This window comes from Rhinatrema bivittatum, chromosome 11, assembly GCF_901001135.1.
Source record: "Rhinatrema bivittatum chromosome 11, aRhiBiv1.1, whole genome shotgun sequence".
Taxonomy (NCBI): domain Eukaryota; kingdom Metazoa; phylum Chordata; class Amphibia; order Gymnophiona; family Rhinatrematidae; genus Rhinatrema; species Rhinatrema bivittatum.
Genome location: NC_042625.1, coordinates 29,081,908 through 29,104,399, shown reverse-complemented (window position 1 = coordinate 29,104,399; position 22,492 = coordinate 29,081,908). Strand labels below are relative to the sequence as shown.

General features: G+C 43.6%; 1 protein-coding gene across 1 annotated transcript in view; it reads left to right on the top strand.

The window, feature by feature from the left end:
* Positions 1–9,651: 9,651 nt before the first annotated feature.
* Positions 9,652–22,492, top strand: part of SVOP (SV2 related protein) — a 68,951-nt gene continuing 56,110 nt past the window's right edge. Inside the window, 2 exon segments of the mRNA XM_029619143.1 lie at positions 9,652–9,904; positions 13,513–13,673. Coding sequence (XP_029475003.1) covers positions 9,870–9,904; positions 13,513–13,673 — 196 coding nt within the window. The 5' untranslated portion in view covers positions 9,652–9,869.

The following is a 22,492-nucleotide window of genomic DNA, read 5'->3' as shown; positions in this document are numbered from 1 at the left end:
AGAATCTGCGGATGGATGACCACCCAAAATGGCGCAGGGTAGGCAAAGGCGGGAGCCGGCTGTGCTGTCACTCCGAGGACTCTCAGTCAGCGCAGTCAGATCAAGGCTGATTTCATTAATTTGGGACACTATTGGTTTGGTTAATGACTGTACTTCCAGGCAGTTGTACTAGCACTGACTTATTCGTCCATTAGCTTGCCTGATGCAGAAGATCTTCGGTGGCGGTTTCATTGCTTGAAGGACTGATGCCAACACTGCCTGTGTAGTGAGCAAGCTTATTGTTCTAAGGTTATAAAAGATGGGTTTAACATTTTTTACGAGTTTCGGGAGGGGGTGAATCATGTCGGTAGAGGGTGACTCCCAGGTGCAGAGTTTTGTCACCCACGAGTTATGGAGGGGTGATGCCAGACTATGGGGTATTTTTGGGTTATCCTTTCCAGGGAATGCTGTTTATTATCACTGTATTCTTTGTTCTGGTAGCTGTCATTTAGGTAAGCAAATCTCAACATGTCCAGATTAACTGCACTTGCCAAGGGGCTGAACCCAGGGGAGTGTATTATGTCTCTTACTATGAAGGGCCTTAACCACTACTGTAAAAGGTTCCTACTTAATCAAGAGCTCCAAACACATCATGTCTGTATAGCCATGATACAAGAGACACATTTACGGAAGCGACATGACAGGGTCCTTTCCCTTCTCCAATACCCACATATATATCTCGCTGCTAGTACAAAGGGTTCCAGATATGCAGGTGTGAGTATACTGATTACTCGGGATTTCATACATGAGGTACTAGAGATTGTACGGGATCCGATGGGGTATTATATCCTATTAAAAATTAAGGTGGGGAAACAATCACTTTGGTCAGCATTTATGCTCCTAATACTGGACAAGATGTCTTTTTTTTTAACACGCTAGATGAGGTGTTACTTAAGTGTGCTGAAGGTGCAATAATCATGGGCGGGAACTTTAATGTGACCCATAGCCCCACTATGGATAACTCGGCACAGACACCCACCACCCCGAGGATAGCCCGGCAGCGATTGTCTACCTTGATTTCACACTGGCAATTGGGAGGTGTCTGGCAGCAGAGAAATATGCCTTCCAGAAGTTATACTTACTTTTCCCATGCCCACCAATTATATTCTCGGCTGACTATTTTCTAGTGGATAGGCAAACACAAAATTGGGTGACTGATGCCAGGATTGAACCCATTGTATGGTCCGACCACGCTCCGGTCTGGATTCGTGTGAATCTTAACAATCAGGATCGAGGCCAAATGTTCTGGTGGTTGAAAGAAGGACTCAAAGACCCTGTATTTGTTCAGTCATTGGGTACAAAATTGTCAGAGTGCTTTCACAATCATCTCCATGATCTCACTCCTAGGCCGACTATATGGGAATGCTCAAAAGCAGTCGCTCTGGGCATACTTATTTCACATGCCTCCTTTCGCAAACGTGAGAGGGAGAAACAGCGGAAAACACTTACAACGAACCTTGCTCAGTTGACACAGCAGCACATGCAAACACAGGGCCCTGCATTTCTCCAGAAAATAAATAGAATCGGGGATACCCTTAAGGCGCTCGATGCAGAGGCCCTTGCTTTTCAAATGGACATAACTAAGGCGGGTCGCTTGTTGGCTAGACATTTAAAAGCGGTTCTTGCCCAAAACATTATCACTAAAGTAATGGATAGTGCGGGACATCTTATTACATCATCAGAAGGGATCAGGAAATGCTTCACTGACTTTTATGGTCAGTTATATAGCAGAGATACCGCCATGGTTGGTACTGACATAGATCACTACTTACAGGATTTACCACTGCACACTATTATGGTCGAACAGCAGCAGTATTTAGATGGCCCTATTCTATTAGCTGAGGTGCAAAGGGCAATTAAAGCTTTAAAACCAGGAAAATCCCCAGGTTTAGACGGCTTAACCGGAAGCTATTACAAAAACCTTTCTCACATAGTGGCAGAACCTTTAACTGAGATGCTTAACTCCTTAAGGTGTATAGATTCCTTAGCAAATCACGCAAATGTAGCGGGAATTACCGTTCTCGCTAAACCAGGCCAGGACCCAATTCATTGTGGGTCATATCGTCTGATATCGCTCATCAATTTGGATCTTAAGATATTAGCCCGGATCCTAGCAGAACGATTAAAGGGCATTATTCCCTCCTTAGTGCACAATGATCAAGTAGGATTCATCCCTTCCCGTATGGCCAACGATAATATTAGAAAAATGGTAGACCTGATAGATTTTTATTTATTTATTTATTTTTAATTTTTATATACCGAAATTCTTATAGGGATTACAAATCACTCCGGTTTACATAAAACGAAAACGAAAAACTGCCCAACAGAGAGAGGGGCTTTACATAGAACAGTAGCACCGATGGAACAATAACTGGATGACAATTAAACATATTAAACATAGTGATAAATAAATATTATAGCTTAACATAGTAATAAATAAAAATTATATTATATGATATAATCTATACAGTTTAACTAATTAACGTAGAATAATGGCATATAAACAATGCAAAATATATATAATAAAGTAAAATGAATTTTTGAGCTCAAAGATTGTTGTCCATCATCATAAAACACCTGCAGCACTCCTAGCTATAGACGCTGAAAAGGCCTTTGACCTTGTCCACTGGCCTTTCCTATTTAAAGTCTTGATAAAATGAATTTTGGTGAACTTTTCCAAACTTGGCTTAAAAAGCTGTATGAGCTGCCTCAAGCTAGAGTGAAAGTAAATGGGAGTTATGGCTCGTTACTTGATATCCAAAGGGGAACACGGCAGGATTGCCCTCTCTCGCTCATGCTTTTTCCCCTCTTTTTAGAACCTTTTGCCTTGACAATATGGAGGATGGAGACTATTACTGGGGTCCAGCTTGATCATTTGCACTTTAAACTGTCATTATTCGCGGATGACATCCTTTTCACACTAACTGACCCTGAGGTCTCCCTACAAGGTGTTATGGCTGCTTTGGAGGAATTCCGTCGGGTGTCTGGCTTCACAGTAAACCTGGAAAAGTCGGAACTATTGAACCTTAATTTGCCCTGTCAGGTGGTTCTGAACATCACAAAGACATTCCCGTTTGGATGGGCACTTACTTCTATCAAATATTTGGGGGTGCAAATTGGTCCGCATAATTCTCAGTTATTCTCACTTAACTATAATTCACTTTGGGGGAAAAAGAGATAAAGATTTGCTGAAATGGTTAGGGAATATTATTCATGGCTGGGGAGGCTAGCAATTATTAAAATGGTCATCTTACCCCGCTTGTTATATTTCTTCTCTACTATTCCCATTTTCATTCCAGCAGCCCTTCTAAAGCAATGGCAAACTAAGATTTATGGTTTTATATGGCGGAAGCGACCATCTAGGGTAGCTAGAACGACTTTATTTCTACCCAAGCAGGCAGGGGGTTTGGAAGCACCGAATATAATCTGGTACTATGCTGCGGCCCAGTTATGGTATTTGGTGGACTTATACAGTAGGGTTGATACTAAACAATGGGTTCAATTGGAGCAAGCACAGGTCTGGCCTGTGCCTTTACAAGCCCTACCTTGGCAACCCAAATCTTCCTGGAGGCCATTGACATATGTGTCACCCACCCTGAGCACCACTTTGCGTTTATGGAAGATTTGGAAGACTAAGCTAGTGGGGTCCTCTGACTATCACTAGATGTCCCGTCTATTTCATAACACTCTTTAGAGGGGGCATAGATAATCCCCACTTTATGGCTTGGGAAAGGCAAGGGATAGCTTCCTTTGGACATATTCTTTCGGGTACCAGTATACGTCCCTATGATGCACTGCCCATTCCGGGCCCTCCTGGACTCAGTCAGGTGCTTGAATTTGCTCAGGTACAACACTTCTTATTTACGCTGTTACATGCTAATAAGGTCCACCCGACCAAAACACTTTTTGAGAACTGTTGTGAGCTCTCAGGCAGAATGAAGGGTATTCTTTCCAAAGTTTATAAGTTACTGAATAATCATTCTCCATACTCAGCAGCTCACATAAAGGCATGGCATAGGGACTTGGGGGAAGACATCAAACAGGAAATATGGGACATAGTATTCTTTCAATTATCCAAAGTGTCGATTGCTGCCACCATACAGGAACAATGTTATAAGGTTCTATATAGATGGCACCTGACTCCAGAGAAACTTCATAGAATGATTCCTGCGATTCCCAATGTCCGCTGGAGAGGGTGCGGACAACTGGCTACTTATATTCATATATGGTGGCAGTGTCCGAAGGTAATCCTGTTTTAGAAAAGGGGTTCATGATTGGTTAGTAAGTGTGGTCCCTGGAATCGGGGAGTTGAATCCTAAGTCTGTCCTACTCAATATACCTTTGGAAGGCCTTCCAACACTGGCCAATAAGTTTTGCAACCAGGTTTTTATAGCAGCGAGAGCTGAACTGGCTAAGGCTTGGAAGTCATCAGATACTCCATCTATGGCAGTGGTCCTTTACACAGTCAATACCATATGTCCCATCTCACTGCGGTGAAACACGATACCATGAAGGCATTTACAGCCATATGGCATCCTATGACCACCTGGCTACATACTCAGGGACTGGTAATTAGACCTTGGACTCAGAGTATATATTCCTTGACACAATGACACGCTATCTCCTTACCAGCAGCAAACAAAGAATACAGAGCCGGACAATGCAGTTTATGGTCTTTTATTTTATCAATATTTTATTACTTTTTATTATCCAGTACTTCTCTTAAATGTGTTATACCTAATGCGGATATCTGGAAAGGAGGGGAGGGGGGACTGGGGAGTTATGTTTATCATTATATAAGAAAAAATATGTACATATGTTTGCTTCAAAACTACTATTAGGCATAGGGCTGCACACAAGCATTATAGTACTACCGGATGCGGAGTACTCGTGTCTTAGCTATGTATTTCATTTATCTGTTATCAATGACAAGTACTTTATCATCTGTGAAACTTCAATTGTCTCCATTGTTTATACTTATCTGTATTTTATGCTATGTTCAATAAAGTATATGCATTACAAATAAAAAAAAAAATAGGAATGATCAACTGTCTAGAAGCTGTGCTTCAATGCTAAAAAGTATGAAATCATGAACTTGGAGCCCAAAAAACCATTGGCCACTTATTAGGTAGAAGAATAGGAACTAGCAGCTGCCTACCTAACAGAAAAGAGACCTAGGAATATTCAGATCAGATGACGTGAAGGTAGCTAGCTACTTTAATAAAGTAATAGGGAAAGCTAAGAACGTGCTGAGATGCATAAGGAGAAATATTGCCAGCAGGGAAAATTAAATAAAATTGCACTTGTGTAGGGTCACAAGTGTGTTCAGTTTTGGAGGTCATTCTTTTTTGAATGTTGCATTAAAGTTCATAAAATCTGATATTTATTTGAATTTGGAATTGATGCTAGTTGTGAGATGTGTGCTTAAGCTTAGTCTTTCTGGCTTTTCTGTTAAGAATTATTATTTCATGATCGGTAGGGATGTGCATTCATTTGAAATGAATGCAAGAAATGAGATAATTTTTTGGTTTGGTCTAAAGAGAATGACCAAAAATGACCTCCTATGAGGTATTCATGGTATTAAAAAAAAAAAAGGGGGGGGGCCTCCTGTGGCCCTGGAAACCCCCTTCTGCCCATCAAAATGTGAACCTGAAGCCTGGGACCCTCCAGCCCAGTCCACAAAACTAATCCATCTCAGACCTGGTCCAAATGAGGCCTGCCTGAGCCCCTCCCCCCCCATTTAAATATGCCATCTGTCTGGAGGATGGCACTGTAGTGACATCACTTCAATGCCGCCCTCCGGTGCAACCGCCGTCATGGTGTACAGCCATCAATTATCTTACAATCCCTGCACTCATATGCAATTTTGTAATCCTTGACTAGCCCCATAAAGATCTTTAAAAAATGGATGTGAGAACCAGAAAACTCCATGTCCATCAGATAATCTGTAAGAACCAGTGTATGCCACAACTGTACATCCCAAGAGCTGAAGGGGGAATGGGTCTTATAAAAGAAGATAACATAATGGGAGGGTATAACTGTGTGGATAGGGTTAACGTCTGCTTGTAACTAGTACATGTAGACTTTAGCCAGCAGGTAATTGGCCTGGTATGCTCATAGATTAATTTGCATAAAGTTATGCAGGTTAACTTGTGTGCATACTCTTTACAAATCTACAAGAATGCCCATTAGATGAGAAGATAATGGAAGATAAGCACCCAGCTTGTCTGCCCAGTTTACTTCTTGCTAGAGTGCCATCGACTCCAGGGGCGGCAATATTCAGCGGCTGAGCAGCTCGGCTAGTTAAGCCAGATAAATGTAGCTGCACAGGGTTGTGCCGCTGAATATCCCCGACTATCTTAAAGTTAGCCAGATATGTTTATCCGGCCAGCTTTAGGACAGGTCAGCAGCATGAGCGGAGTTAGCCGCATAAGATAACCAGCTAACTTTGAATATCAGACTTAGCCGGTCAATTTATGTGACTTACTCCGCTCCTCCCCGAAATGCCTCCCGCTCGCCTCCAGAATGCCTCAACTTATCAAGCTAAATTCTAGCCGGATATCTAAAAGTTAGCTGGATGCCTTTTAAATATGCCGGTATAGCCATTTAGATGGATAACTTTTGAATATCGGCATCCCTATGATTTCTGAATTGCCCCTCACTTCCTTGTAGTCAGTGATCCTCTATATGTGTCCCGTGCTTTCTTTTACTGTTGTTGATTTTTTTACCTCAATCACCTCCACTGGAAGGTTCCAAATATCAACCACCCTTTCTCAGAAGAAATGTTTTCTGACGGTTCTCCAGAATCTACCCTTTGGAGCCTCATATCTTGACTATGAATTTTTGAACTTCTTTACGCTGGAAAAAAGTTTGCTTTTACCTGCCCAGAGGCCAAATTACTGTTCTCTAAACATTTTTCAGGCCTCTGATTAAATTGTGGACTGAAGTAATGAAAATGACACACAATAAATGCATCCAATACCTACTGAATATAGGGTCCCCACCAAAGCCCACAATATGTTATATAATTGCAGGGGAGGATCGGATGCTAACCTGCAGCTGGAGGCAATCTGCCGCCTGAGGCAGGGGATGAAAGGTACTCCCTCTCCCCGCCCCCCCCATCCCTCCTCCCTTCAGCCACTGCTGGCCTGGCCTCTGGTGGCAGCGGCCCTCCTCCTTCCTCCACACCGCAGGCCTGGCCTCTGACAGTGGCCTGTGGCAGTGACCCTTCTCTTTTCTGCCACCACTGGCTTGGGTCGGCAGGGGCAGGCAGGGTGAGGCGGACACCACAGTAGCGTTCTGAGAGGGACATTTTTTGCTGCTCAAAATTCTGCTGCCTGAAGCAGCCTCATTATAAAACCGCCCCTGGCTGGAGGGCTAAATCAGGATATTTCCAAACATTTTAGCCCTCTCTCTCTTTTTTTTTTTACGTATAGTCCAGAAAAAATCTGGATAGGTGACAACCCTACCCCACCCCTCATGCACCCCCCCACACACACACACACAACTACTCACACCCCACACGTGCACCCATACCCCATGTGCACTCCCACCCCACTCACACACATCTCCAACCTACACACATCCCATCCATACACATGAACTTCTCCAAGAATGTGCACCCACTCCACACATGCAGGCACCTGCTCCTCCACCCATAATACACATGTACCCTTAACTCCTCCCATCAACCTCCATACATAGAATCCCCGCCCCCCACCTCCCTCTTGATCACCTCCTCCATTCACACACACCCCATAAGCCCAGCTATTCCTTGACATACACACACCTGACATGCCCAGCCACTCCCTGATAAGAGTACACACCTTCAGTTGTTCCCCAACACACACCAGTCACTCACTAACCCTATAACACATACACATAACCCATCCCCTATATACCTGGAAGGAAGAGAGGGGTGGAGGAGCAAAGTTGTGAGGGAAAGAGTGTGCGCACACACCCACACCCAGCTCACTCCAGCGCCAGACAAAGACACATACACGCACCCAATTCATCTTTAATACTCCTCACACCACCCCCATAACAAACACACACACAGATCATCTCCCCCTCCCCACACACAGACACATGGCGGGGGGGGGGGGGGAGGAATGGGAATCTGTGGAGATTGCAGGATGGAATGGGTCCATCCACCATCACACACACCCTCACTGTCATGTTCACCTTCTTACAACAAACACACATGGGGAGAGGGGAAAGGGGGAGTGCAGTAGAGGAGAGGGAGACGGTGCACATGCGCGTGCGCACACACACACACACACACACACACTTGCACAGGGGAAGAGAGGGAGGGTGGGTAGAAAATGGGGGTGGGTACCCCCCAACGCCCACTCACGCTCCACTCACCTCCTGATACTACTTACACATCCACAACTCACAACCACAACACCTACACACTATTTCCAGACGGATGGGGAGGACGAGAATAGGGGGAGAACATGGAGAGTGTAAGAGAGAAAAGTACCCATACACCACCATATACATGCACCCTACCCATCACCATAAACCCCACCCCTGCAAGCCTTCTAACCTACCCCTTCCTCACCGAATGCTCCCCCCCCCCCCCCCCCCACACACACACAGGCACCTACCTCCTTTTCTCCACCCCCAACAGAGCAAGTACAAGACATTGATAATGTACATATCCAGCTGATGGAGTCATAAAACTCGTTTTTTGACATTGCCATGCAATTATCACTTTTTTTTGGGAGTTCCCTTAACATCCATATATAGCTCTCTCCTCACTCTTCCTTTCATTAAAGTCACTTGCTCTACCTGGCTTGCATTTTCACTTAAGCACGAACATGGAATCTAGAGCAGAGAGCCCACTGCTACGGTTGACAAGCAAGCAGAGGCACAACCTGAAGTATTACTATACTTTCATTAATATAGCATTTTTGTTATGTTTGCATTGTACTCTGTTGTAAATGGTTTTGAGTCCTTCTTTGTTCAAGGAAGGTGGTACATTAATGTCATATAATAAAATAGTTCAAACAGTGACAGTACTGGCAGAAACCTTAAAAAAATAGAGGACAGGTTTTTTTTTTAAAGAATATACTGTTTCCAAAATCACAGTCTCCTGATTAAGTAATTATAGGGTTCCTTTACAGTAACAATCATAAGAGAAAAATGCATAGTGAAATTTTGAATTTGTAGCAATCGCTTAAAAAAGAATTAGGTCACAATATACATGACCCGAAGCTCTCCCTTACCAAGTTAATTCAGTTAAATCGTCTAAGGCTCAGGAAGTCCATTTGACTGCTTAAGTATTCCTGCTTCCTGAGTTGTAGTTTTTCAAGCTTCCGATTGAACCGACGCGTGAGTGCTTATACTGCACTGTTGGAGCAACTTAAAAAAAACAAAACAAAAAAAAAAAACAACCTGAAAAACTAAAACTGTCAGACTGATAGCTTTCTAACCTGAATGCAAGAGATGATGATAAACGCTAGACCCGGTTTCCAAAGGCAGTGCTAGTCAAAGGAAACAGGATACTGGCCAATTACAAGGACCTGTGCCATGCAGTGGCCAATTGAGAGCCTTCCACCGAGCCCAATGGAAAAGTGGCTTACATCTGGGCTTCGGGAACTGGCTTCCAGAATCTTAGTTATTTATTTTTCCCTGGCGTGAGATCCCTCTCCAGCACTTCAGAGCCTTTTTTATCCCCAAAGGAAGGAGCCTTGACCTGGGCAGCTGGGGGAGCTGTCCTGCGCTCCGTGGTGCTGAAAGGCCGGCTCCCACCCGCCTCAACCTTTAACACAATGTAACAGCAATGAGAGCCGGGCGTCAGCTCCGCCAAACGCAGCGCTGCAATGGAGGAGGATCTGTTCCAGCTGAGACAGTTACCGTAAGTATTGCTCCGTGATAAAAAGCGTGTGTGTGTATATATATTTGTAATAAAAAAAAAAATATATAGGTGCATGAATATTTATAGGCCATTTGAAAGCAGGCCATTTTCCTGGACGGTCTGCCCCGGAGCAGCGCTCTCTGTGCTGTTGATTCAGAGTCCTGTAACACATACCAGTAGAGAATTGAATATTCATAATCTTAAATAATTTATGCGATTTAATCTCTGTGGTTCTAGAAATAAAGAACATTGGAAGAGGGAACAGTAAAAATGGGCTTCTGGACTAAAAAATTTTGAAATGGAAAATAATGCCATACTATTTTATATTAATGTGTATACATATATAGGCCTTTTTCGTTTTCTTACATGTTATACTTACTTTTATATAACTTCAAAATGGCAAGCATGCTTACAGTGGTGTGCTCTGAAATGTTACAAGAAGCAGAGGTTACAGTAGATTATAAAAAAGAATCAAGCACCTATGCATTTCAATGAGCAATGGTGCTGTATATATTCTACCTCTGAACAATCTTTCATCAAATTGATCAGTAAAAAAAATTAGTATATGTTATCCGGGATTCCTGATGGTTTTCCATAGTTTTGTTATGGAATTTGCATGCACGTTGGGTGTTGTGAATTACATACACATCTTAGAACTTCTATGTGTATAATGACCAAATGCTTTTCTTTAATGAGTCAAAAAAGGCACATTAATTCTAAAATATTGAAGAGTATGACCTTACCAGTTTGTTCATTGAAAGTATTATGACAGGGATACAGTACTTTTTTTTTGGGGGGGGGGAGGGGGGCAAATGATCTCTGGTATCTTTTCTCTCCCCTTGATTGGAGAGATGAAGATTTCTCCAGAATGCCCGTTAATAACAATGTAATTATAAAATGCAGTAATGTTCTTAGATCCACAAATAAAGATGATGGATGCCTGAGTATGAGGCCAGATGCCCAGTGTCCACCTGCAAGTAAGCAGATAGATTCTTTTCAAGTTTCAAATAATTTATTTTTTATCAGTAAACTTATTCTTTTTCCATTGTTTGTTCGGTTTTCTAAGCTAGTTTTTAGGTGCATATTTTGAGCACTATGCCAGATCAAAGACAGTTTTATGGACTGAATGCTATCTGCAATATTTTTCGTAATTAGTCTAGGAAACATATGGGCATCAGTGTTTGAGTGCATTACACAAGCTTTCAAAGAAATGTTGCTGCTTTTTTTTTTTGCTAAAAATGTTTAGTCCTAGTTACATACTCAACATAATAATGTCCTGAGATATATAAAGGCATTCAGAAAAAGTAGATTCCAATTCAACATCTTTTAATTTAATAAATATTTGGTTTGTATCAACTGTCTGTGAAGGGAAAGTTGTCCAGTGACCGGTGGATTACATCCGGCATGCAAGGGCTATAAAGAATTAAGGATGTAGGTGCAGTACTGTGTGGATGGTACAATGCACTATTGTTAGAATTTATTGGAAGTACTGATTTCAGACACAGAAAAGGTAAAGCAAAATAGTAAAGTTTCTTGGATGCTTCTCCAGGTGCATATAAACCACAGTAATCTGAACAAGCATACAAATCTTTTCATAAATAAGAGTGTGTGTATTACACACACCCCACCTTGCCAGTGAGCTCTCTGCTCTAGATTTCATACTCGTGCTTAGGTGGAAAATACAAACTGGGTAGGGCTAGTGAATTTAATGAGGGAAAGATGGGGAGAGAGCTATAGAATTCTTTGAACCACCCTACCTTTGACTGAGTGCATGTGTCCATTAAGGAAACCTCCCAAATAAAGAAAGTGATTGCTTAGCAATGTCAAAAAGCGAGTTTTATGACTCCATCAGCTGCATGTGTACATAATCGATGTCTTGTAATTGCTCTGTTGTGGGTGGAGGAATGGGGGTAGGTATCTGTGTGCTTGGGGGCAGGGCTTATGCAAGAGTAGTAGGTGCCCTAGGTGAACCTTCTGCCTTGAACCCACCTCAGTCGTGCCGCGCTGCCCACCCCCACCCCCCCCTCCCCTCCCGGGCGCACCTTCCCACCTCCTACGTGCTTCGGTGTGCTTCTCGGGGCCGCCAGCAGCACATGCCTCTTGTGGCCCGATTAATCTGTACTCCTCTTTGCCGTGAGCGGAGCGCTAGCAGCACCACATGGCTGTTCTTTGGTATGGTGCCCCCTACTGGTCAATGCCTAATGGACGTGTCGGGGCTACTGGGGGGGGGGGGAGCTTTCAGTGCAGTAGGATGCAGGTTAGAAGGCTTGCAGAGGATGTGTGACAGTGGGGGTGGATGGATGGGATGCATTTATGTGGGGGTGTAGTGGTGTGAGTTGGGGTGTGTGCTATGTGATGCATGTGCACTTTTCCCCCTTGTACTTTCCATGTTTTCCCCCTATTCCTCTCCTCCCCACTCTGGCCTGCCCCTCCCTCCCATCTGGGTTCCAACATCATCAGCATTTACTGGGGCCTAGGAACACCCACCAGCCCTTCTGCTGCCTGCGGTATTTCTATTTCTCTGTTGCACTGGTGGGGCTCAGGAAACCCCACCAGCACTTCTGCTTAAAGAGTCCATTTGTTTTTTGGTTTGTTTTCATTTTGCTAGTGAGGCCCGAGAAACCCTGTTCTGCTGCCTGTGCGGCTGCTCTGCTTTGGCTGGTGGAGCCTGGGGATCCCCGCCAGCCTTTCCTGTGCCACCATGGTGCTGTGGCTCGCTGACCCCTCACCCCTCCCTCTGCTCTGGGTGAGGTCATTCTGACGCCCGTACGCAGACATGATGCAATGATTACCCTAACAATTTTATAACAGCTATATATATCTGTGTTTATATTTATGTTTGTGTACGTACAATGGCAGTGATTTTGTATTCAAAGGATAGGGAGATTACTTGGAGGCTTTCATAAGTAGTATGTACAAAGAAACTAATTCAACCAGATAAGGCAATGTGATTTGAACATGAAAGTAAATATTGATCCATTTGAATGAATCGATTAAAAAAAAAAGTATCCTGCAGAATTAAACATGGATTAATTTAAAATTAGCATTTATATTGGCAAAGCGTGAAATGAATCTAATTTCATTAACATTTTCTTTGGGATGAGAAAAGGTGAATGGCCGAGTGCTTAGTGTGACACACTAAGGAACAGGATCTGTGCATTTGACTCATAGGTCCTTCAGGCAAGCCTGGCAGTGCTAGTGTGGAAACAGAAAAGCCAAGGCAACAAGGTTGATAGCAAATTATCACTTTGCAACAACACTTATTGAACAAATGGGAATACTGTGCATGGGATAGAGAAAGTTTTTTTATGTCCAGTATAGAGGTAACATAAAACAGGTGAATGATGGAGTCATCTTGATATGTCTGTGATAAGCAATTTATGCTGTCAAACAGAAAACCTGGATCAATTCCTGATACCTATTCATATAAGTTTCTGGGTTTGAGAGTGCAGATGAAGTAGCCCTTCCCTGAGGGGGAGGCAGAGCGAAACATGCCTTCTCCAGTAACATCCAGCAGCCAGTTGAGGAGCAGCAGTAGAAGGAGTTCCGAAGGGAGCAGCATCCTGCTTTCTCAGCCTCCTAGATAATGAATGCTTTCCTATCCCTAGAGTGGTCAGGTTCCGCCGCACGGGGGAAAGTTCCAAGTCTGAGGAGGATGCCGTTTCTGGGGAACACGAGGTCCAGATTGAAGGTGTTCAGACTGACCTAGAGCCAGTAGAACTAGAGGATGGAGCAGCGGTGCCAAAGGAATTTGCCAATCCAACTGATGGTAAGCAAAATGTTTACATTGCAACAAAGTGTTACTTTTTTAACTCTTTTATTTAACTTTTCAGGCAAATATCAATACAATCACAATAACATCAAGGTCTTAAGAGACAAATCCAACATACTTAATGTAGGCTGCAGTACAAAGTTTGAGTAATTAATGAAGTTAAGCATTTTATTTATTTAATTCCAAATTTATAGCCCGCCTATTATGAGATCATGTTAGGCGGGTAACAAAGCATAAAATACCATAACATAATCATCGCCTACAATCACGCCAAAAGTTTTCTGATGTATTAAGAAGGAGCTGTATACTCTGGGTGATATATGAAAACATAGGTTGTTGCAGATCAGTTTGCTCCAGAAACAACCCCAGATCAATTCATACTTTTGCCTCTCCCCTCTTAGGCAGAAGTGTGTCCTTTTTAATATGAGTAGTCTCCAAGGATTGTTTCGGGCAGCATGAATCAACTATGCAACCAGCACCCTGAAATGTCCAGCAGCCCTGTAAGGGGAATGGGATTAACACTCATAGATGACCCAATTATGGACAAGATGTCTGTGCTGACATCCACCCAGAATTCAGCCGCCCCTTGACAGGTCGACTACATATGAAAGTATGATCCAAGGTGCCCACAGCCATAAGAACATGCCATACTGGGTCAGACCAAGGGTTCATCAAGCCCAGCATCCTGTTTCAACAGTGACCAATACAGGCTATAAGTACCTGGCAAATACCCAAAAACTGTCTATCCCATGCTACTGTTGCTAGTAATAGCAGTGGCTATTTTTCTAAGTCAACTCGATTAATAGCAGGTAATGGATTTCTTCTCCAAGAACTTATCCAAACCTTTTTTAAATCCAGCTACAGTAACTGCACTAACCACATCCTCTGGCAACAAATTCCAGAGTTTAATTGTGCGTTGAGTGAAAAAGAACTTTCTCCGATTAGTTTTAAATGTGCTACATGCTAACTTCATGGAGTGCCCCCTAGTCCTTCTGTTATCCGAAAGAGTAAATAATCAATTCACATTTACCAGTTCTAGACCTCTCATGATTTTAAACACCTCTATCATATCCCTCCTCAGCTGTCTCTTCTCCAAGCTGAACAGTCCTAACCTCTTTAGTCTTTCCTCATGGGGGAGTTGTTCCATCCCCTTTATCATTTTGGTCGACCTTCTCTGTATCTTCTCCATCGCAACTTTATCACCCCTCCGAGAAGATGAATCTGCCCGTGTAAAGAAGCATGGTCCTCTGAATGTCCTGTGCAGTAACCTGACCATCAGAACCACTTTCTTAGAAGACATAGAAATCCTATGTGCTAGATGCCCATCCGGTCATCCTGGTCCAGAGAGGTGCCTAGATCTGCATTCCACTTTTGGACAAGGCATATGAGAGTTTCACCACCAAATTTGGCTATGTAATGCCTTGATAAATAGCTTAGATACCTCTCTGTTGCAGACTTGTGTAATTAAATAAAACATTCCATCCCATCACGCTCCATAAGAGGGCTTCCAGCATTTATTTCAGCTTAGGTATATATAACATGGATCTTCATTTACCCCAAACTCTTGTTTCAGTGCACTAAATCTCATGTTACCTCCTTCATCTCACACATGGCCGTGGCTCGACTGAAATCTGGCCCTTCTCACAGAATAGCTGTGGGAGATCCAGGGCTGGGTCAGGCAGGCAGCAGGAGGAGGAAAGCAGCAGTGTTGCTTTGACCTGCATGGGACACAGGTCAGCTTCATGGTTCAAGCAGCAGTCAGACCAAGCAGTAGAGAAGGAGGCACCACCTTCTCCTTCTGCTGATCAGCATGGGGGGGGGGGGGGGAGGCAGGAGAGAGATGGGACCTCTGAGGCAGGGGGAGAGAGAAAGTGAGACCAGTGGGGGGAGCGAGTGATACAGACGGAGGGAGAGAGGGTGGAATCCGGTAGGCTTGCCTGTCCATCCCCATCCCCAAAACCAAAAAGGCTGCCCTTGCCACATCTGCTCTACAAAATGGAAACCTTTTGTCTCTCCAGTTTCTTATCACTGGCAAAAATGAGCAGGGTAGAGTATTCGGGTTCTTGAACAGAGGAGAGACCTGTAAAATCAACTCATTGTGGGTACCAAGAAATCTTTGCAACCGCGCACCACATTGAAAGAATGTATGATATAATTGGGCTGTGTCTGCTCATTAATTTAGCCATCTATACAGTGGGTAACAGGAATGATAAATAAGGTAATGTCCAAATCTCTCGACTGAAACTTCTCCATAGGAAACCTTAGCTGTTCATGTCTTCTCCCTTCCAGGCCTTCAAGCAGATCAGTATGGCTGCCCAATAATATATTTTGAAGTTGAGCATAGCCATGTCAGTCTGAGTTTTGGGGAGCCAAATAGTGCTTAATTTAAGCTGTGTAACCCCTTTTAGGGGGAAGGCAATACAGCCATAAAAGAATTTATTCTTTTTGACACTTCCCCAAATCTTATGGTCCCAAGGAACGGGTTCTTTGGTATTGGGAGAAGAATGACCTTATAAGCTCAGGCAGTTGTGGAATTTCCTTTCCTCTGTGTATGGCTGTACTGTCTCTCTCCCTTTTCCTCTGTGATTGTGCTACAGGGACCAGACAGCACACAGTTTGGGTGTTCAAAGTAAACTTACTGTGATTCTTCAGAATAAATAAAGACCAATCAAGTAGATTCACTGCTCCAATTACATCTGTGCCTGCTCTGGTGAATGTATGTCTTGAACTATTCTGTTTCCTCTGTGTATGTGTCCTCAGTACAGAACATGCCCCTCAGAGTGAGAGAATAAGATATCCCATTTGGGCATGAAAAAGGATCCCCTTAGTCTCAAACGTGCACCTGAGGTCCACCAGAGTCCATGTTGCGGTCCTGGCCGCGAGCACAGCAACCAGGCCCTTACCTCCTTGTTCCGGGACCTGCTTCTGCCTCCGGAGCCCTGGCTTGCGGCCTGTTTGGCGGCGTCCCCACTGGGGGCTGCGCCACCGCGAAGGTGCCTGAGGACGCCCCTGCTCCTAGGCGCGCGCGCATGCCACTTGGGCGCCTTTCAATCCCATTTCCCGCCAGTGGTGACTCCGCCCAGTTCCTAACGTCAGACGCCATGGCCTTGATAAGCCGGCCGCGGCCACCCAGTCCTTGCCTTGCAATGGGTTAGCTTCCCGGTTTCCTGTTGCGCTGTGCCCCGGAGTGACTCGCTTGGCGTCATCGCTCCATTCCTGCTACAGTACCTGCTTGGTTCCTGTCTGCTTGCTACAGTACCTGCTTGGTTCCTGCCTGCCTGCTACGGTACCTGCTAGGTTCCTGTTTACCTGCTTCAGTTCCTGCCTGGTTCCAGAACCCGAACTCAGTTACAGTATTACTACTGTCCTAGTCTGGTTCCAGTTACCTGTCCTGATCCACGACCCGCCTAAGTCCCAGCGGCCGGGCCCCTACGGACTCCTCCCGGGGGGGGGGGGGGGGCTTCGGCTTCCAAGGGTGAAGCCACCTAAGTCCCAGCAGTTGGGCTACTACGGGCTCCTCCCGGGGGAGTACCAGCTTCCAGGGTGAAGAGCAACTACGTCCTGCCTGAACATCTGCCTCCCGGCCTGCTATTCATTACAGACATTGACCATCTATTCCCAGTCTCCAGCAGGTCGGCCCAAGGGTCCACTAAACTGCGACTCCCACAACAGTCCAGCTCATTCCCAGCCTCTGTCCTGTATTCCAAAGGGTGGAAATCCAGTTGTGGGTCTCCCAAGATCTTGTTTCTTCTTTGGCTACTCTACTCTCCAGACTCTTACTGGTGTGACCTCTCGTGAGGAAAGGTCTGCTGGTGACAGGAACTAGACTATTACTGCCCAGCATCAGTATGAGGAGGGGTGGAGGTGAAACCTCCTCAAAACAACACAGTCCAAGCACAAACCTTCTCTAAGTAGAAGATATCATTGCAGCCCATTTACTTTCAGGAAGAGGATCTCACAGATTTTTACTCCCTGGTCTTCAGATCCAAGGCTTGTGTCTCTCACCAGACTGGACCAGGGTCTCACCACAGGTAAAACTCCAAAAATATCCAGCCACAAACTGGAGACAGATCCTGCAGGCAAGGGGTGCACTGAAAGGATCTACTCCCAAGACAACAAAGGATCAGAAAATCAGCTTCCTCACTTTCCAAATGCTAAACTCAATTGACCACACTCTCTCTATACTCCTAGCTGCCCTTTCTAGACTGAGATTCAGCCCTCTGCAAAGGGAGGTGCTATTGTGAATGATTTCTCCCTCCTAGCTGGATAACACAAGGGCAGGGATCTAGGCCCATCTGAGGGAGACCTTATAAAACTACTCATTGCCCCATGCAAGTTTGCAAAGGTTCTAAGCCAGTTATTACATGGCAATTGCTGAAATAATATAAGATCTGGGTAGAATATTAATTTTTTTTTTTTAAATATTTTATTGGAGTTTTCAATTATTCTTGACAATGTGCTACATAACAATGCAAATGTGATAACATTAAAATATACAATAACATTTCAATTTGCTTTCTGTTTGAATAAATGTTACAATAATTTTGAGCAAATTAAACCTTCCTGCCCATGAGACTGTTCAGCTCCATCCAATCACACAGGTCCCTTTTTGATTCTCTGAATGCAATTTGCTTTAGGAGGTCCTTGAAATTGCTGGCTACAGTTGTAACCAAGGTATTGAATTGCAGCCAAGTGGGATTTTTGTTCTGGTTTTTTTTTTGTAGTTGACACAGAAGCCAGACTACTACCCCCAACAGCCCAAATGTATTCAACATTGTAATAAATCTAATGCTGGTATCCTAACTGATGCCCTTCCAGCCATCTACTGCAACTAATGCATTATTGATATAATTGTTTACCCAGATTTTTTGTTATTTTGAAAAAGAATTGGCATATAAAATATACTGCTCAGTTGAGCTAATCACAAGTGAGCAAACTGTAAAAATGTACCCCAAGACTAGTTCACAACAAGGTTGAGCAGAATGGATACCATATCATCACAAAAAAAATAAAATGTTAGACTTCACTCAGTCTTTAAATTTTCAGAGTTACTTAACTGGGGAAGATCTTTAGATTGAAAAAAATTTTCACAAAAAATTGACGTAATCCAAATGTATCCACATTAACTTCTACAGTCAACTCTTCATACTCAACACTGACAGTATTTTGATGATGGGACATTTGCTTCAGGGGCCAATCGATTTATATCATAGACTCATTTCTGTTGCAGTCTGGGAAGCTGCAGTCCCGGTGTGACCCTTGAGCCGAACTACCCTGGTGTGTAGAGTAGGTCGGGAGGCGGAGCCACAGGCACAGGTCTTCACCCGGGAACAGGAACACCCCCAGGAGGAGCCCGTAGGGTCCTAGAACCGTGGGACTTAGGAGCACAGTAACAGTCTCTATAGAAAAGGCCTGGGCAAGAGTAACCCACAGAGTCCAGCAGCTGGGAGCAGGAAGGCCCGGCAAGAGCGGGGCAGTCAGATAGAGTCTGTAGCCTGCTGAACAAAGCAGTTAGTTGAGCAGGCCCGGGGTCTGCAGTATGCCGCGGAGCGGAGCAGACAGGTAACAGAACAGAATCTGTAGTAGCGTATCGTAAGACTGTGACCAGCTGAAGGCAGGACTGGAGTCAGTAGCGTGCAATAGAGCCGGACCGGGCAGTGATAGAATGGAGACGAACCCAAGTCAGGCTGGCAGCCAGTAGAAGCAGTCTCAGGTGCAGGCAAAGGTTGGAGGCTGGCGGCAAGCAGGAGCGGAGTCGGGCACAAGCTGAAGTCAATGGCGGGCTGCAGGCAGAAGCGGAGTCAGAAACAAGCTGAGGTCAGTGGCAGGCGGCAGGCAGAAGCGGAGTCAGGAACAAGCTGAGGTCAATGGCAAGCGGCAGGCAGAAGCGGAGTCAGGAACAAGCTGAGGTCAACCGGAATGCAGAACAGCAGAAGCGCAACTAAGAACTACTAACAGTAGCGACCCTCGTTGCAAGGCAATGAGAAGGCAGACGAACGCCGGTTAAATCAGGCTTGGGGCGAGGCGTAGTTAACCCAGGCGGGGCCAGACTTCCGGTGACCGTGCGTCCATAATGCGCGTGTGGCAGCAGCGGACGCCCCGAAGGCCCAGCGGAGCCGCGGAAGCGGCGTTCCCCCCATCGGAGGTGAGCCCTGAGCACAGCAGATAGAGGGGAAGCGGTGGAGACCGCAACACATTTCCTTGCACAAAAATGGCTGCATTGTACCTGATGCCAGTCAGGATACCAGCATGAGATATATTTCAATATATACCTCCCCCACTGTTGAATACATGCTGGTTAGAAGACCAGCAATGCTGAAAATAAATTTTATCTCTACGGTAATTCATTAAAGTATCTTTATTTATTTATTTATTTTTTTAAATTTGTTTTATTTATTCAAATTTTATTAATACATCCAAGAAATTCTTGTTGAGAACAGTAGAAGATTTCAAATATTTGATACAAAATAATCTAAAGAGGAAATAAAGGACAACCACATCTTATAACCCATCAGTCCACAAATAAAGTGGAGAAGTCAAGGGATATGGTGATTGTATGTTTTTATTTATTTTTTATCTTTGTCATTTATTGATTGTTTTATTGATCTTGAATTGTGAATGTTTTTATTGTAAATCACTTAGTAATGTTGATATGCGATACATAAATGAATTAGTGCAAATACCCAATGCTATGTATATAACAATAAACCAATGAGCGTCTAGGCTTACAGTAGCTGGAATCACCCCACTCCCCTTTCACTAAAATGCATCTATTCAGTCTCCAGGAGATGAGGTAGCTTCCAGCTGAGGGAAATTGGAGGGGGCCTATCAAAAATCTGCTATAAGAAATTGCCATGCTGGGTCAGACCAAGGATCCATCAAGCCCAGCATCCTGTTTCCAACAGAGGTCAAACCAGGCCACAAGAACCTGGCAAGTACACAAACACTAAGAAGATCCCATGCTACTGATGCAATTAATAGCAGTGGCTGTTCCCTAAGTAAACTTGATTAATAGCAGTTAATGGACTTCTCCAAGAACTTATCCAAACCATTTTTGAACCCAGCTACACTGACTGCACTAACCACATCCTCTGGCAACAAATTCCAGAGCTTAATTGTGTGTTGAGTGAAAAATAATTTTCTCCAATTAGTCTTAAATGTGCTACTTGCTAACTTCATGGAATGCCCCCTAGTCTTTCTATTATTCGAAAGTGTAAATAACCGATTCACATCTACTCGTTCAAGACCTCTCATGATCTTAAAGACCTCTATCATATCATATCAGTATTTATATTTATAGCAAAATGATATGTCACGAAAAAAAAAGGGACAGGGGGCGATAGGGTGCGATGTGGCCTGCTGCCCATTATCGCCCCCATGGCGCCATGGGAAAAGGTGTAGTTAGTTATTTCCTGTGGTGCTGCCAGGAGATAACCCTGCCCACACTTCTCCCCTTCCCCCAATTTGGATAATACCACTGCGATACCGGCACATCGCACAATAAAGAATGACCCTGTTAGTTTGGCGAGTTAAGATGGGTCATAAAGAACGCTAATTTTAGTGATGTAAATGTAACCAAAATAAAGCTCCAAGTTGTAACACAGCAGGTCTCGTTAACAAAAATCTTTTCCTCTTAGATTGTGTAATCTTTGCCACATCTGGAAACATATGTACATCTAAATTGAAGAAAGGAATGCTCAGTTTACGAAAGAAAAGCTTCTGTATCCAAATCTATTAACAAAGATATTATAAAAGTAGCAGGAATCACTTCTTCATCTGTAGATTTTTCCAAAAAGGATGTTAAATTCAATGCCATCTATAGAAATTTAGCAATACAATTAGAACATCTAAAGGTTCTTTTTCAAAGGAGTAAATGCTCTAGCAACTGGAGACAAGATTTTTCCAGAACTTGGAGTATTTCCATTAAATATTTCTTCATTTTTCTTATTATATATAAAAATAACCACTCCTGTTACTCGGGTATAGTCCTTACAGAATTCTCATGCATGCGGTTGTCCTTGTGCGGGTGGTTCCTGGTGTGCGCAAACGGACACGGGGATTTTATAACATGCACGCGTCGCCGCAACTATCTTCAGGATAATCTGGGCAGACAAAACTGAAGGATTAAAACCCAAATTTTTAGAACATTTATCATGCATTCCTACTGAAAAGGAAGGGGCCCCTCTGTTTAAACATTGGCGGATGATGTCTCACCGTGTTGAGGACTTAAGATTTCTTGTGATTGCACAGATTATCTTCAAGAGAGGTGGTGACATATCTAAATTATTAATCCATAAAGAACAAAGATTTATATATGAATGGGATACTGTGGAGCCGGATGGCCTAAATATTGATATTGAGTGGATTGATTTCTTGTAGATAAATTTTACAGGAGGGCTTTTCTTGAATTGATTGGACATATTAACGTGAATAATGTGTTGGGCTTCTTGTTTTCTGCTGCAGTTAACTTTCCTCGCTGTTGTAATGATTGAATCCGTTCTATATATGGTGTTAATCCAATGATAGTAAAATATGTAATTGTGGGTTGTGCTAGTTGGTGAGTTTAACAGGATTAGATGCACATGCTTTTGGATCGTATTCGCCATTTTGACAATTATAGTCTTGGTAGACGGAGTTGCGATAATATGTAAGTACATTTGGTATTGTGTGTTTTTTGTTTTTTTTGAGAAATTTCATGTTAAGGTATATATAATAATAGGTTTTGCTACTTTGTGTGTAGGTCAAGTTGAAATTGAGGAGAAGATATATATAGAATTAAAGATGTTGATAGCATGAGATTTCCAATTAAATGACAC